The sequence below is a fragment of the Quercus lobata genome, chromosome 8, assembly GCF_001633185.2.
Source record: "Quercus lobata isolate SW786 chromosome 8, ValleyOak3.0 Primary Assembly, whole genome shotgun sequence".
Taxonomy (NCBI): domain Eukaryota; kingdom Viridiplantae; phylum Streptophyta; class Magnoliopsida; order Fagales; family Fagaceae; genus Quercus; species Quercus lobata.
Window position 1 is genome coordinate 17,707,196 of NC_044911.1, and position 15,337 is coordinate 17,722,532.

Genomic DNA, 15,337 nt, shown 5'->3' on the forward strand with positions numbered 1-15,337 from the left:
CAATCTCTTGCTCGTAGGTACTGGAAAGCATTCCAAAAAGATCAACCTCAGCATCCCAAATTTTTAAATCACCTTCACCAATTTAGGCATGACAATTTCTGCTCAACCCGTGGGTACTCGGCCCGGCCCGACCCTAATGAGCCGAGTTATACCGGATCTGATAAGGAATAGGGTCGGGTTTAGGTTTTAAAAAAAAAAAAAAAAAAAAAAAAAAAAAAAAAAAAAAAAAAAAAAAACCGAGCTAGATCGGGTCGGGTCCGGGTTTTACAAAAATTCAGCCCAAACTTGGACCCGATCCGACCCAGTTATATATATAATTGATAATTCCTCAAATACCCTCATATATATATATATATATATATTGTTATAAACCCTAAAATTTATATTCCTCATCCTCATTTCATTTCAGCTCACACAACCCGCCTCTCTCATCTCTATTCTCTTCAATCTCACTCACACAATCTCACTCTCTCACTCACAAATCACAATCTCACCTTTGGCCAACTCTCTCACCGTCGGTCCAACTCTCGCCGCCATCCCAAGCTCTGTCAGTGTCACCGATCCCAAGCTATCTACTCTCTTAACTCCATTTCATCCTCACCGTCGCCGATCTTGCACTGTCGCACAGTCCTCTACCCCTCTCATCTTCCTTGCCCATGGCCACAAGCGTGACATGGCCTCACTCCACCTCGTTCTCCATTTTTTTTTCTTTTTTCTTCTTTTTTTTTTTGGGTTTAGTTCACCTCAATCATGTGAGTTTGTGTTTGTGTTTATGATTTCTGAAAGGGAAAAATGAAAATCATAGATCTGTGTTAAGGGTCATTTTTTAGAATCCAAGTAGAAAGAAGAAAGCCCAACGACAAGGGCAGCAAAGGATTGGTAAACAGATGGCAAAACCATTAGGCCCAAACGGCAGGAATAATGGATCACAGGCCCATGAAATAAACAAATGGGCCTTGAAGAGGCAAGTGGACTTAAAGGAGCCCGAAAAGAGAGAAATAGCATACCCATGGGCAGTATATGATATAGAAAAGTGAGAAAAGGTCACCGTAGACCCAAAGTAATGCAAACAAAGAAAGTAAGGGGTTAATGGCAGGCCCATAAACCCCAAGGATGAGAATAAAGTAATTGGGCCAGGGAAGCCCAATGAAGTTAGTAAAAGTTCATGGGAATGTAGAGTTAGTAAAAGGGCCAAGAAAGACCAAAGAGAGCAAATGGGCCAAGGATGCCCAAGAGAAAAAACAAAAGGGACACAGGAGCCCATAAGTAGGAAAACCAATGGTCATGCCAAGCTACTGGGGGAAAGAGTAAACGGTTGGGCTAAAGAGGCCCACCAGGATTGAGTCATTACAGCAGGAATGATAGAGTAATATGGCAGGAAATTAGGGCAATCAAGAAATGGGCCGAAAGAAATGTAAGGCCCAGTATCAAATAAAGCCCAGCTCCTAAGGGGAACAGGAAATCAAAAAGCAACTCACATAAAAGGTCAAAGAAAACAGACGGCAGACTATGCAGGCAAGCCTCCAGACCACAGCAGGCGAATGAGCAGCAGACAGATTTTGGACACACATGGAAGGGAGGCACACACAAGGCCCAGGCACCACCAGCCTGTACCCAGCCAATACAGGACATGGTGAGGTTGTGGGTCAGAGGAAAGAGGGCATGGTTTGGTGGTGGGGAGAAGGGAAAAATCAATTTTTGAGGTTCCTGCTCAGGCTCTTTTGGGGGGAGTGTCCTGCTGGGATTACATACTAACCAAAAGAAGCAAGCTGAGTTGGAACCACTAAGTGCATGCCATAAGGGATAGGGAGAGAGAAAGAACCCAGATCATAGCAGGAAAGGGTGCCACTGCAGACAAACAAACAAACAAAATACCCTTCTTTGTCTGGTGATGGGGGGTGGCACACAGACGAACCAGTGGTGGTTGGCAAGTACACCCAAACCAGACAAAGGAGGTTAAAGGCTAAAACAATAAAATCCAATTACGACAAGCACTATAAAAAGAGACCCTAGCCATGAACAAAAAGAAGGGGGGGGAGGACAGCAACAATGGGAACCATAACTGAGGAATAGGAATTCGAAAAGGTAGACCAGGATACAAAAATAAACGAGTGTGAAAGAAAGAAAAGAGAAAAACCAAAAAGAAAATAGATAGAGAGTTAGAACGGCAGGCATGCACCAATAGATTGATTCCCTCTCTCCCTCACGAAATCTTGCTCTCTGTTAAAACCGAAAGGAGCCCTTTATGCATCGACCATTTAGGTCCGTTTCCCTCAAGGTAGTTAATTTCCACAGCAGGACTTTCCTGGGAGATTAATTGCGTTAAGAAGAAACATTCTTTCCTCTCTGGTTTTGCTTCTACGGACTAGATTTACTCTGACTTCTCTCTCTCTTCTGATTAATCCACATATATTACCATTTGTTCCCTTTGTTCTTTTTTGTAAAAGTGATTATTATTACTGTGATTATGTTTCTTGAATAGGGATCATTTGGTCATTTTCTGTTAAGTAGCCATGATATTTTATTTTTGTTATTATTACAATGTCTGTCTGCCACAACTTATCTGAAACAGCTCTACCTGCCGTAAGCATGCTCCTGGCAAACAAGGCATAGTTTGCGCACAAGTCGGACCAAATTGTGTTGCAATTGGACCGGTCCCAACTCTCTTATCCAGAAAACTTGGGCCTAGTGCAGCAGGAAGTAGCCCAACACTATAAGCAAGGCCCACCACTTTACAATCTGAAATTTGTGTTTGGTTTGTGATTTTGAAAGGGAAAATCATAGATCTGAAATCTGTGTTTGCGATTTCTATGTTTATGTTTGTGATTGTGTTTGTGATTTTGGGTTGAAAAATCATAAATCAAAATTTTTGTTTCTGATTTTGGGTTGGGCTAGGCATGAGCAACGAGCCTGCAGGTGCCCGACGGGGCGAGTTAGGTGTGGGAAAAAAAACCCGTTTATTAAATGGGCCGGGTTCGGGTTACAGTTGTAGGCCCGCGGTGGGGTTCGGATATAAAAAAACCCGGCCCGAACCCGACCTGTTGCCATTCCTACACCAAATGCCTACTAACCAAGGATGGCAAGTCATCATCAAGGTAACAACTTTCAAAAATAGGAAAACTAAAAGGAGTGGCTGGGCTTTTGAGGTGAAAACAATGGATGGTGTTATTATTCTTAAGGGCGGGGAGAGTAATGGAGGGAAATCATCTTATCAGTCATCTCAGGAAGCTATGAAGGAGGCTATTTTCAAGTCCAAGAAGCTAGGATTCTTGAAAATGCTAATTCTCTACAATACCAAGAGGCTTGCGCAGATTTGCAATCAGAGAAGGAACCCAAGTTGGCTTGGGCAAACCTTCATATCAGAGTTGGACTATCTTTAGCAGCAAGGCCTAGTCATTACTCTTATCTTTGTCCCTAGCGAGCAGATATTTTGTACTTGGCCTATATCATTACTTGCTTCCCAGTCCATTACTGTAAGCTAAGGCCAGATTTATCTTTATAGACTTTGTCTTTACTATCTTTCTTTTAATGAATGAATGATGTTTATTGGGTATCAAAAAAAAAAAAAATACTATAGCCTCCAAACAAACAATGAACTTAAGGGTAAAGAAAAAATCTACCATAAGTAAAAATACTATTATGCAGTCTTAATATCTGTTTTTGTTTCCTAAAAATATATATGTAGGGAGGTGGCACATAAAACCCAAATAAGCATTGGGCTTTAGATTAGAATGGGCCCAAAACGTGTCCTTCCGAGTTATGGAGCCTCCTTACAGGGGCACATATCCCAGAGTATGGACCAAAGGTAAAACAAGAAGTCATTGGAAACCTCCCCAAGGTCCCGAACCTCGGAATCCAACCTAACAGGACCTATCACCCTTGATTCGAGCATGAGTAAATCACGAAAGTCATTCGAGGTAAAAGCCTATTGACTATACTACCCACACCAGTCCATGTTCCAAGCTACTAAGGAATCTTTCTGAGGTATGTGTGATATCCGAGGGTGTTCTCTGGATCTTCTTGATAAATCCATAACAAACCACCTAATAGTCACATTTAATACAACAAATAACTTATTAGAATAAGACAAGCTCCCAAAAGTCTTTATTCATCATAACCTTGAGAAAAGAAGAGCCTGATGGGACACCTGCTATAGCACATGATCAAGGATGGACCTCTCGCCCCCCCCCCCTGGGTCCAATTTTTTTTTATATAGTTATTATATATTTTATTTTTGTAGTTGGGCCCCCTTCCAAAACCTTAGACCCTCTTTTCCCCAATCAACCTAGCTAATTTAACCCAAAAAGCAACTATTCAACCCAAAAACTTAACAAAAACAATAAAAACATTCACAATGGTGATTGTATTTCAGCAAAAGCACTATTTTACCACCAAAAAATCATGTTTTATAGGAGAAGCTAAAGGTAAATTTTTTACAACTACAATAAACTGGTATAAATACTAGTTGACTATAGAAAATTGTTAAAAATAAAATACAATATTTTATTAAGATTATATCTCTTTGTTCAATTAAAAAACTTAAATTTTCTCTCTTCCTTTATTATCTTAATGAGTTATTTATATTATTTTAAATAAAATGAGAAAAAAATAGAACATTTGATATTGGGTATATTATAAATTAAGGTGATAAAATAGATAAAATAATTTTTTGAGGTGCTAAAAGCTAAAAATTTTAGCACCACCATTGTGAATGCTCTAACTTCAACAAAAAAAATAAAAAAATAAATAAATCCTAGCTAGCCTAGTGTTAAAAAAAAAAAAACATTATTTTGTTTTTGATTTTGTCTTTGTTGGTAGATGATTGCATCTTAATGTATTTAAAAATAACGATTTTTCGTATTTATAATTTTTAAATACTATATGGATGCCTATTTGAAGTTTTTTTTTTTTTTTTTTCTTTATACTCCAGCCCCTACTAACCGCACTAGCTTAAAATCCTAAGTCCGTCCCTGCACATGGTGGAGAAGAAAATGCAGAGAACCAAGCAAAGGATAAAGATAAAAAAGGAGAAGAAGGGAGAGTATTAAAGAGAAAGAGACAGATAGATAAGGACAGTTTTTTTAAAAGTTTTTCGAGAGCTAGAAGAAAAGAAAGAGAGGAGTGAAACACATAGTGAGGAATGTAACAGAAAAAATATATGAATGAAATCCTTGACACAATTTCAAGAGCAAAGAGTTGTTTAGTTCTTATTTAAATTTCCCACTGTGGATTATATTGAACCCATAATAGAAATTAATTGTGATTATAGGCAAGTAATTAAACCTGGATTAATTTCTTGCTTCCACAATATATTAAAAAAATAAAAATAAAAAATAAAAAACCGCGAACTAAAAATAAAATAAAATACTGTTAAAAATTTTATTAGAGAAATTAAAATTCATAATTCATAATACAAACGAGAAGGGAAAAAAAAAATTTAAACGTACTGTTGAAGGAGAGAAAATTATCATAGCTGGAGAAGGATAAAACTCTATACTTTTAGTTTGAATTATAACAGAACTATACCAATATTAATCTTGAACTGAAGCATTTAAAGAGAATTTGTTTTGATTCGATTAATGCAAAAGTAAAGCGTGATCTGTATCGTTGATGTTGATGGGTGCAGACACACACTCTATAATTATCTCATGCGTGATCTGTTTCTTAATATTTCTGTCCCAAAAGAAAAAATAAAATAAAAATTGGTGTATTCACAAACATAAAGTTGTTAAGAACAATTGGAACCTGTTTGTATGGTGGGCAGCAAAAGACTTTGCTTGTGTACATGAATCTGCTCCATTGTCATCCGCAACGAAAATTTATGCCTCTAGACTTTTCAATATGATTCTAATAAATGATGGTATAATTGACAGTAAAGGAAGCATTGGAGTTTGTACACTTAAAACTATTTTGAACTTAAGCTTGGAGGTGGAGTTGTCACTGAACTTCAAAGGGACAGGGCTGTGTCAAATTTAACTTCAAGGCAATCACGAAAGAGGCATGTGGCATTCTACTACTGTGTTGATAAGAACTAAAAAAAGGTTGATAACAACAATTAAAAATAATAATAATAAGAATAAATAAGCAGTAAAACTATAATTAAAAGCAATATATGTGACAATTAAGTAGGATAGCCCAAACACTGCGTCTAACCCAACTTCTAGTTAATATCAACAATTAAGTTGTTGTTTCTATCTAAAAATTGTTATAATTTGGTATAACCACTTGGCAATTAAAGACGATATCCACTTGGTGCAATTACGGCTTCTAAATTATATGTTTAATATATAGTATACTAGTCGCTAACCCGTGCGATGCACGGGAAATGTATTGAGTACAATATATAATTTAATCTTTGTTTATTTTACTACAACACCAAAATTGAATTTGTAAAATAAAATCATATAACTAAAACATTTGTTAATAGCTATACGTTTCAGACATTTATTAAACTATATTATTATTATTATTATTATTATCAACTTAATAGTATTTTAATATATGATACCAACATGCTTCAAGAAAATGTCCAACACTGAAAACAATTTCGAAAACAAACTCAACTAAACAGTTTGATGAATAAATATATTACAATCTATAATATAAGCCAAGAAATAAACTTTGAAACCAATATGAACAAAATCCACGTCAAACAAAACCATTTCGATCATTAAGAATATGACTCACTAAAGTCATGAAAAACACAGGATTCATTACCAAAAAAAAAAAAAAAAGCATCTTTAGTCTTTATAGATTTTGCCTAAGTACCCAGATACGATGACACATACTCACACAAAAATCATTAAAGAAAGAATCAAAGAACATACACAACATGTACATACGCTATGAAAGTAAAAATAAGAAAAACAAAAGAGACGTAAACACGGACAATTAAAGAAAAAATATAGGAAAAAAAAGTTAGGAATAGAAATATAAGATAAAGATGGGTTACCCTCAAAAAGAATAATCCATGGATATTCATTGAAATCTTCTAGATAATTTCTGATAATAGAAAAAATAAAACCCAAAAGTTATGATGTTAAAACTTCCAAAAGGCCAAAAAAAAAAAATTTTAAATCAGAAGATTCAAAGCTTCAAAAGTATTGAAATAAAAGAATATATATATAATTACGCAATAGAGAAATACAATAGAAAGAAGGGAATCCATAATTATAGCTTTTCTACTATTGAAATTGGCCAGACAATTAAATGTATTGCAAAAAATGAACTTAAAAATTCATCTGTAAACCAAACAATTAGAAGATTTTGAGCCAAGAATTTATTAAAACAAAACAAAAATTATGTGACTACACAACGGAGAAATATAATAAACAAAAAAAATATGTCTACACAACATAGAAATATTAGAGAAATATGAGTTACCTTTTAAATGTTAAAATTCAAAATATTAAAACTTTTAAAAGGTTAAAAATTTTTGAATATTTAATTAAAAGATTCAGGCCCAGCAATTAAATAAACAAAACAACAATTGACAAACTTAGGGTGTGTTTGAATTGGGTGAAAACTGTTTCCGGAAATCATTTTCCGTAAAACCGGAGTGTTTGGCTGTCACGGAAAATATCATTTTCCGGAAAATGACTTCCGGTTGACCAATATTTTCACCTTTGACCCGGAAATCATTTTCTCCCCTCATTTTCACTTCAAATCACTTCCGGAAAAAGAGAGAGAGAGAGAGAGAGAGAGAAGAGAGAGCCCAGATCGCGCCGCTCGTCCGACGATCGCACCGCGCCGACGAGCGGTGCGGTGCACGATCGCGATCGATGAGATCGCGCTGTGCAATCGCCGATCGAGCGACGCGATCGACAATCGCGATCGACGAGCGACACGATCGTCCAGCTCGTCAGACGCTCGTCGGACGAGCGTTTTGCCGGATTTGATGCATTTTCTGGTAAAATGTTTAAATGAACCAAACACCAAAATTAATTTTCCGTAAAATGAATTTTGTGACAGCCAAACACATGAAAACGTTTTCCTTTCCGGAAAATAGCATTGAAAATAGCATTTCTGGAAAATAGAATATTTTTCGGAAATGGTTTTACGCGAACCAAACACAGCCTTATAAGAAAAAGCAACAAATCTATAATTTTTATTGAACAAATCAAATAACCCTAACCTTGATGTATTGACCGAAGAAGGAGAGGAGTCCAATACATAAGTGGAATATGTGAATTGTGAAGCATAAGTCGCCCTAAAAAAAAATCTTGAAGAAAAATAAGTTTTAAGGAGAAAATTGTGTTGCGGCAAAAGAAGATCTAATCATAAAATCTAAAATAAAAAGAATTTAAAATAAAAATAATAAAAAAATAGTGGTGACCAACGGCCATATATATAAATATAAGATATTGACCAACCTTTATAAAAAGATGTCAGTTTCAATATTCACTTTGTAGTGAGGGTCCTCAAACATCATCTTCTCCGCGAATAGTTTTTGGGGCTTAGGCTTTCTATGCAAGCAATTCTTAAATAGGAGAGAGTAGAGGTGGTGGGAGAGTCTCCTTGTTTGGCTAGAAGTCTAATTTGCAATGGAAAAAGAAAACAGTGATGAGGTGGAAAATTTAATTTAATTTAAATATTGTGCTGACGTGGAAAATTGTAGGAGCTTCAAAAGTTTCGGTTTTATATATATATATAGATGATAATGATATATGAAATGCATTTATTGCAATGCATCCTAACAAGTGGGTAGAAAATGACATAAACCAAGCTGAACCCAGCTTCCTTAATCATGATTTGTAATGAAATACCATTTCTTTCGGATCTAAATGTATTCAAGTCAATCAGCGGGCTCAGGCATGAATATGACAATCAAAAGGAATAGAATCAGAAAAATAAAATTTTGCATACAAAAGCCAAGTAATGTATGACAAATAATGGAAAGCATTCACAAAAGCACTGGGGAATCCTCTAGATCAGAGACATTGTCATTGAAGTTCAAAGCCAAAAGAACCAAAATTTTACCATCCAAATCCAAGGCAAAGGGAGGGGAAAAACTCTGTTGTTTTGCTATATACAACCATGTTCCCTGTGTGGGTAAGGGAGATGTTAGGTTTTTACTATATACAATACTGTGCGCTGAACTGCTCTCTCATCGAAGGTAGACCCTCCTGGTGACATTCACTTCACATCGATCAGTGTTTTTTTCCTGCTCAAAAGAAGTTATAAAAATCAAATTTCAAGTGAAAAATGTACATACTGCCACCAAAAAAATTAACAAATAACCTGTTGTTTCTTGATACTATGCTAAAATGATTGGGGGGACACCATGTTCAGAATATAGGAATTTTTATGGTAAACATAACTTTACAGACGCTGGATGGTGAGCATAACTAAACAAATTTATGCACTTACCTGAATAAAACAACTAACATATTTCATTGCATTACCAACAATAAAGGCAAGCAAAATTTCTTTTGTGGATAGTAGCTATACCAAACAAGGTATTTTCTATTACTAAAGTGAATAAGAATGCTACATCAAAAGAAGAACTGAATTTTACACAGCATAGTGCTTCAAAGCCTACAGTCTCATGTTAATCATAACAAATAGAGACCATAAAGAGAGTTGCAGCCTGCAGGAAACAATATTTACCCTTCCAACCAGCCAAACCAAACTGGTTGTTATGCTATTCAATCCTGCTTATAAGATGAGAGTGGGAAGGAAAGGAAACAATATGTTGGCCAGTCAAATCTAGAATGTTAAGTCTTTTTAGTTTTTAGTTTTTTTTTTTTTTTTAAGCTAATTAAAATTTCCTTATAAAATAGGTTACCTCACAATGATATGAGCACCTTGTAACTTTAAAGAATGGCAAAAACAATGCACAAAATAGATGTGATTCTATAAACTCTCCATAACTGTTGTTATTTGTAAGACCCCATGCACAAGAGCAATCAAATAGAAGCTGAAGTAATTCTTTGAATAAGGAGTAAGTGGAAAAATTATTTCTAACATCAGTGTATCAATGTCACATGCATAAATGACTTTACGAAGTAGAGGATGAGAACTCCAATGAAGACATTTAGGAACAAAACTTGCTAATTTTGAGTTATTTTTATCTTAATCTAGTTGTCTAAATGTAGAACCACCCTATCGGATATTTGTGTAAGCTCTATATAAATGCAGTTATCTCAAATACAGAATAATTCTTTGGAGGGATAAAATAGGTTCTATATTTGCTTTAAACTTAATAAAAATTGGAAAGAGTGCATTTTGCAACTAATATTAAAGATCTGAACAAAAGAGCAAAATACAGGATTCTTAGAGAAGATAAAATCAAATATCAGCCTGAACAACAGAAAATTAAGACCTGTACCTTTGAACCCACCAATCCTGTTCCACCCTTTTGTGAAGCACTCTGTTTCGTCCCTTTCTGACCCCTTACCATGACCCCAGCAGAAATGCCATTTCCACTGCATTTCTGGCTTGCAGTCATTCTCCCTATAGCATTCTCTTTACCAGCACCTGACAACCTGTTAAACCTGCCCGCTCTCATTTTCTCCTTAGATTTTATTGCAGCAGTAGACAAAACTTGTTGTTCATTAACTCTAATTGGCAGCAAAGATCTTGCTTGTAGAGTTTGCTTTTGAACCTGAAAGAATCACTATAATTCATATTCTTGATGACAAAAACAGAATTTTTAAATCGTAAATCTCCCACCACATAAAATGGGATGCCATAAATAAATTGCAAAGATCTTAGTGGAGATTCCACCCACGTGCATGCACGTACTCATAATTTGATGCGGTGGGTGGTGGGACCCATTGTGCAGTTATCTAGATATATTTGACAAACAATCTCTATATTGAGGACACTTCTCAATAAAACCAATTGTTGGTGTATAATTGTACCTATAAAATTGGATGTGTACTTCATCACAAATTATCGAGTGTCTCAAATTTGGACACCTTCTCACCTTTGGTTTTGCAGCTTCTTGACGAGTTGGCTTTACAACACTGATTCTAGTTCCCCTTCTAGAATTGGAGCTCCCTTCTTCAATTTTAATAGTTGATTCCTTAGATATTCCAAGAGTTTTCATTTTGTTCTTTGCTGCAGTAGTCATTCTCGTTGCATTTCTGCTATCTGGGGTTATTTCTTTGGGACGTCTTGATGTAAATGTTGAGCATTTAACCTCATAACAAGGGTTTGATGATGAGCCCACACTGGACTTGCCACCAGATGAGGATTTTCGGCCTCTTGACATACATTTATCATTATTCGTCTCCACCCTTGATGCTTGTCTAGTGACACAGCTTTTCCTAAGACTAATCCTCAATTCTGACAAAAAACCACTTTGACTAAATGATTGAGTTGATACCTCCATGTGCTTCTGCTCCTGTTGCTGACTGCTCTGAGATGTAATGGTGCTTGTTGTATTGCTTTTAGAAGCCTTGTTTCCCTTCGAACATGACTGCTCTTGCTGCAGACTGCTCTGAGATGTAATGGTGCTTGATGTATTGCTATTAGAAGCCTTGTTTCCAATAGAACATGACCTACTTGCTGGATTCCCACAAGTGAACACAGGTTTAGAGCAACTCAGTATGGCATTTCCAGTAAGACCGCTTTCACAGACCAAACTTGATTTCGACCTGGAATTTCCCTTTGAATTTAGTAAGCCTGATTTGGGTTTTATTTCCTCACTAGATCCTGAATCCACCCAAGAAGATTTCTCACTTAAAACCTTGACAGGATGCGGCTTCTTTAATAAGAACTCATGATTTTCTACTCTCCATTTCTTGCTTCTGTACTTTTTGCCTCTTGACCTTGAGACTGACGGTGGAAGTTTTGGGGAAGTTGATCCCTTTAAGTCAAAGTCTGAGGTCATAATAACCTCACCGCAACGAGAAAATGCAGATTTTAACTGACGAGAAGAACACTGGTGGAACCTGAAAATTAATTCAATTTAATGGTAAGAATTCTAACTTTCAACTACATTCCAAAGTCAATTTAGCAAGACTGCGGAAACAATTGAATGCAGCAAACCAAGATGACACATACTGGTGGCTTGTGTGGAACCACTCATCATTGCTGCAAAGTAACAAGAAGAATACTATGATTGGTATCATAATTTAAATTTGATCATAAACTACTAGAAAGAAATATGGAATCCTTAAAGCAATGATATAAAGCTCACATGTCTTGGTGGTTAGAGTTATCTTCTAGAGTGAGATCAACCCACATAGGTGCCTCAATTTCTTCCTGTACAATAATCAGCCAAGCACAAAACAACTGTGAGTGGTAATCAAGCACGGACATGTGATGACAGTCTCAGAACTAACCAAAATGACTATGTCACAGTGGAAAGGAAAAATGAACAGAAGATATTGGCCCTATCATAAAAGATTCCAGTTGGATCTCAAAAAGAGGAATTAGAAAGCAAAGGAAATTGCTATTGCTTAATAATTGGGTCTTAGATAAATTTTTACACTTTCTATGCTTATTCTTTTCATGATCCAAATAGAACATAAGGTGACAAAAAATAATGAAATGACATATATCTTTGGTCTTATGGAGTCTGCATCCTTATGGATCAAAATGACAGAAAAATTAAAGTTTTGAAACTTCAATTTAATTTCTTTTTCTACAATTTCTCACCATACAAACGTGGTCAAATCAATCGAAATATAATTTCCAGACGCATATAGATAGAGAACTAGAATTCAAGAAATGAAAAATGAATAAACAACAAAGAGAACTCATTTTCAATATTTCAATCCAGACACAAGTGTAATCAAACAAGTTCACACAAAGCCCACATAAAAGTCATAGTACCAAGAAATTAAATTCAAGAACCTCATGACCTTTACCCACAAATCTTAGAAACTGATAATTTCAAACCAGACCCAGATATTAAAAATGACAGGCCCATGTTAAAATACACAAAACCAAGATTAAAATCAAGAACCAAATTTTAATAAACAAAGCCAATTGATCAAACTAAAGAATCCCATTTTGGTAATCAATAAAACATTCAAAACCCACTAAAGGAATACAAAAAAAGAGTACCAGAGAATAATATCAAGAAAGCAGATTCAACAACCATTAATAAAGCTTTAAAGGAGAAAAGAAAGAAAAAGAGTACCAGAAAAGACCAGTGATCATTGGCCTTTTTGAGAGCCATTTTTGTGTTTCCCTCTACTTTCTGTGACATAAAGAATCCCACAAAGAGAAGATTTTGGATATGAATATCCGGCTTGCGACGTTAGAGATTTATGTGTTTGATGAAATGCCTGAGAGGCTCTGTAATGTCCTTCATTTCCTTCTGATGGTTTTGGGCTTGGGTTTACAGTTACACTGTTGGAAACAAAAACCGAGAAAATGAGATTGGAGGTTGAGGCTGGAATACGACGACGTTTTCTTTCTCATATTGTGGACTGTTTGATTTGTGGACTTTTTTATTATGTTTTTAAAGGTTGTGACTTGTGAGTGTGGTTTTTTCATATGATGGACGGTTGGGATTGCGTGTTCGGCCTCAAAACAATATGACCGTTGGAGGAATTCAAAATGTTGGAAGGAGATGGGACTACTCTCACTCCTCTGAGCACGCGCGCGTGAGCGCGTGCTTTGAGGTTACAACATGGCAAATTTTAAAAAAATATATTATTTTAAGGGTAAATTATTATTTTGATACTTAAATTTTACCGGAAGCTTATTTTTCATTCCTAAACTTTAAAATGTTTATTTCTGGTCCCAAAAAAATTGAAAAGTTGTTTTTTTTTTTTTTTTGTTCCTAAACTACTGACATTTTTTTACTTTTCATCTTTAAATTTTATCAACAGTTTGCTTTTCATCCTTAAATTATTGAAACAAAAAGTTCTTTTTTATCCCTACTTTGTCTCTAAACTATTATTAAAAAAAAAAACTATATACAAAGTGTGATGATGAAAAAAGAATTTTTAAAGTTTAGAGATGAAAAGCAAATTTTTGGTTAAGTTTAGAGACCAAAATAGTATTTTATCCTTATTTTAATAATATTAATTTTATTCTTAAAAAAATAATAATAATATTTTTTTTTGATAGGAATAATATAATTTAACACTGTTTAGAAACTATTTGATAATCTAGCCTTCACTATAAAATCATACCCACAACCGCACATACAACCAACCAACACACACAGAGAAAAGACCATACAAAAATTACAGTGTTAGGTATTTTTTGGGTAAAATTTTTAACAATGACAGAAAACTTGATGCAAGGGGTTTTTTTTTTTTTTTGTGGTAATTTCCAACTATAGTGCCAACCGGCTAAAAAATGATTTGGAGAACTCAATGTGAGTGTTCTAATTCAAATATTATCCCAATGTTTGTTTTGTTTTGTTTTTTTCTTTTCTTTTTTGGTTTGAGGAAGAAGATTCTTAAGATTCAATGTGATACCCCAAATTATGTGGATTTAATTAAATTTTAGATTGTTTGAGTTTGTCTTGAATAGACATGTATTGATTCCCATATTAAGTGCTTACTAGGCGAATCTTAGGTTTATAAATTTTTACAAAGACCTCCAATTACAATTTAAATAGATATTTTAGGGTATAGGTGCAAATGTGATTGACATTTTACTTGGGTCGTTACATTCAATCTCAACACCCACATGGTAGTTAAAGTTGTATACTTGTTTTTTTTTTTTTTTTTTCTATGAATGTATACTTGTATCAGTTGTTTGTTCTTTGCCATATTGGTATGCTTGAATGAATAAATTTCGCAAATTGATGAGAAGTGGGTCTGAGAAGTAATGATGATAACCTATTAAAGGTGATTTTCTTGGAGGCTTTTGAATTTTCTAGAGGCTGTAAAGTTGACTGTGAATGATTTTGAAGAGATCTCCTTTAGTTGGGTGCACAAGGAAGCTAACCACCCTACTCACACTCTAGCTTAAGGGTCCCTTAAAAGTTCTCTCCTCCCCACCCCCAAGTTTTGCTAATATTTTCTTGGTTGAGGCAACCCAGTGTGCTTTGTAATCAGGGGTGGAACTAAGAATTTGTGTTTGAGAGAGTCGAGGTAAAACTATCATCATATTGATTCTAAGCCAAATAAAAAGTAGGGTTTGTTGATGATGAATACTAAAGAAAAGTGGTGGATTTACAAAGGAGGGGGATTGAGGGTGTTAGAAAATGATGAGTGTAAATAAATAAATAAATAAAGAAGAAGAAGAAGAAGCAGGATGAAAAGGTTAGAGAAGGACAATAAAATAAAAATAAAATTAAAATTAAGATGAGAAAGATGAGATGCGGAAGTTACAGAGAGTGCACTTTGAAAGAGAGGAAAAAAAAAAAAAAAAAAGGATGAAGTAGAAAAAAAGAAGTAATGTTAGGGAAGAGAAGAAA

General features: G+C 35.0%; 1 protein-coding gene across 4 annotated transcripts; it reads right to left on the reverse strand.

Moving 5' to 3' along the window:
- Positions 1 to 8,843: 8,843 nt before the first annotated feature.
- Positions 8,844 to 13,399, reverse strand: LOC115954889. 4 transcript variants are annotated; one of them, XM_031072878.1, is made up of 6 exons: positions 13,097 to 13,399; positions 12,149 to 12,213; positions 12,013 to 12,042; positions 10,931 to 11,900; positions 10,343 to 10,606; positions 8,844 to 9,163 (listed from the first exon to the last, which is right to left on the reverse strand). In XM_031072878.1, the coding sequence occupies exons 1-6, from the start codon at positions 13,163 to 13,165 to the stop codon at positions 9,107 to 9,109; spliced, it is 1,455 nt and encodes a 484-aa protein (XP_030928738.1). In that variant the 5' UTR covers positions 13,166 to 13,399; the 3' UTR covers positions 8,844 to 9,106. The 4 variants fall into 4 exon arrangements, with proteins under 4 accessions (XP_030928738.1, XP_030928737.1, XP_030928739.1 ...); XM_031072877.1 differs by having other exon boundaries at positions 10,331 to 10,606; XM_031072879.1 differs by lacking the exon at positions 12,013 to 12,042 and having other exon boundaries at positions 10,331 to 10,606.
- Between the last annotated feature and the right edge of the window lie 1,938 nt (positions 13,400 to 15,337).